This window comes from Sinocyclocheilus grahami, unplaced genomic scaffold (genome assembly GCF_001515645.1).
Source record: "Sinocyclocheilus grahami isolate Dianchi unplaced genomic scaffold, SAMN03320097.WGS_v1.1 scaffold37932.1, whole genome shotgun sequence".
NCBI classification, from domain to species: Eukaryota; Metazoa; Chordata; class Actinopteri; order Cypriniformes; family Cyprinidae; genus Sinocyclocheilus; species Sinocyclocheilus grahami.
In genome coordinates, this window is record NW_015523106.1 from 1 (window position 1) to 1,364 (window position 1,364).

Sequence of the window (1,364 nt, forward strand, 5' to 3'; positions counted from 1 at the left end):
CAGTTACTGTGCGCTCTTGGAGAGAGTTTCATCATCTTGACTGTCATAAACGAACGCGACACGTAGCTTGAACACTGAATGATGACAGACAGCCGCAGCGGAGAGAAGAGTTTACATCAGCTTGACTTAAATATTAATCTCTACCTCACATTAAAGTATGAAATGGCTTTAGAACACTTGGAATATATAAACATCATGGTGCTTTATAATATAATGCTTTCGTGGGGCTTAACAATAACACCGAATAGTATACGCACAATATGGGATTTGGATCGGTCTCGTCTGACTGATACCTCGATCCAGCAGAAAATGGCAGTATCAGAGCGATACCGATCCGGAGTATCAGATCGATGCATCCCTAGTACAGTTATTTAAAGACACTTAATATGAAGTGGCCTCGTTGTTGTTGTTGTTGTTATGGTTTGCTTTTGAAATGCAGTAAATTAGCTGGCCTAATTTTTTTTCTCTCCAAAAAATAGCAGCAACAGTGATTTCTGGAATGCCTCTAAAACATATATCTCTCTCCAGGACTCGCAGCAGCCGTCCCCTTTAGCGCTGCTGGCTGCCACCTGCAGTCGGATCGATGAAAACGACGCGGCAGAACAACAGTCGCGCCAGAGCCAGGACTCGCAGATCGAGCTCCAGCAGCCCCATCTGTCACACACCGCTAACGGCTGGCACATGGTCCCTGCGGGCGCTCCGGTGTCCAGCAGCTCTTCCAGCACCGGAGCCCTGCTGCAGCCGCAGTATGTGATGGCCTCCTCACAGAGCCTGCAGAGTCAGCCGGTGCTCAGCACCCTCTCGGGGGTCATGCCGAGCCTCCAGTACCAGGTGATCCCACAGTTCCAGACTGTAGATGGACAGCAGCTGCAGTTCACACAGACAGCTTCGGAGGTGTCCACAGCAGCGGGGCAGTTTCAGCTAGTGTCGTCTCCCAGCGGCAATCAGCAGCTCATCACCAGCCGAGCTTCTGGAAACATCCTGACTGTCCCTGGCCTCTTCCAGCAAGCCATCCCTCTGCAGAACCTCAGCCTGAGCGGAGCAGTGCTGCCCAATCAGGCGCAGTTCCTCACCAACGTGCCACTCAATGCCAACATCACGCTCCTGCCGGTGGGCTCCGTAAGCGACGCAAATGCTGGAGGAGCTCCTCAGCAGCTGCTCCAGAGCACCACCGCAGCAGAGTACTGCACCACCTCCACCAGCACACAGACCACTGCGCCGGGAGGCATCCTAACGCTAGCCCAGAGCAACACATCAGAGCCCGGGAGGCCCTTCCAGAACACGTCCGGAGACGGACAGAAAGCCGGTCAGGCTCAGATCGTCATTCAGCCGCAGCAAGTGCTGCAGAGCGTCTCGGCCGGCGG

At 53.7% G+C, this 1,364-nt stretch overlaps 1 protein-coding gene across 1 annotated transcript; it reads left to right on the top strand.

The window, feature by feature from the left end:
* Positions 1 to 507: 507 nt before the first annotated feature.
* LOC107580624 (transcription factor Sp1-like) lies at positions 508 to 1,359 on the top strand (the record flags this gene model as incomplete). Its single annotated transcript, XM_016266296.1, has 1 exon — positions 508 to 1,359. A coding segment is annotated over exon 1 (678 nt), but the record flags the coding sequence as incomplete, so codon positions are not given.
* Positions 1,360 to 1,364: the final 5 nt, after the last annotated feature.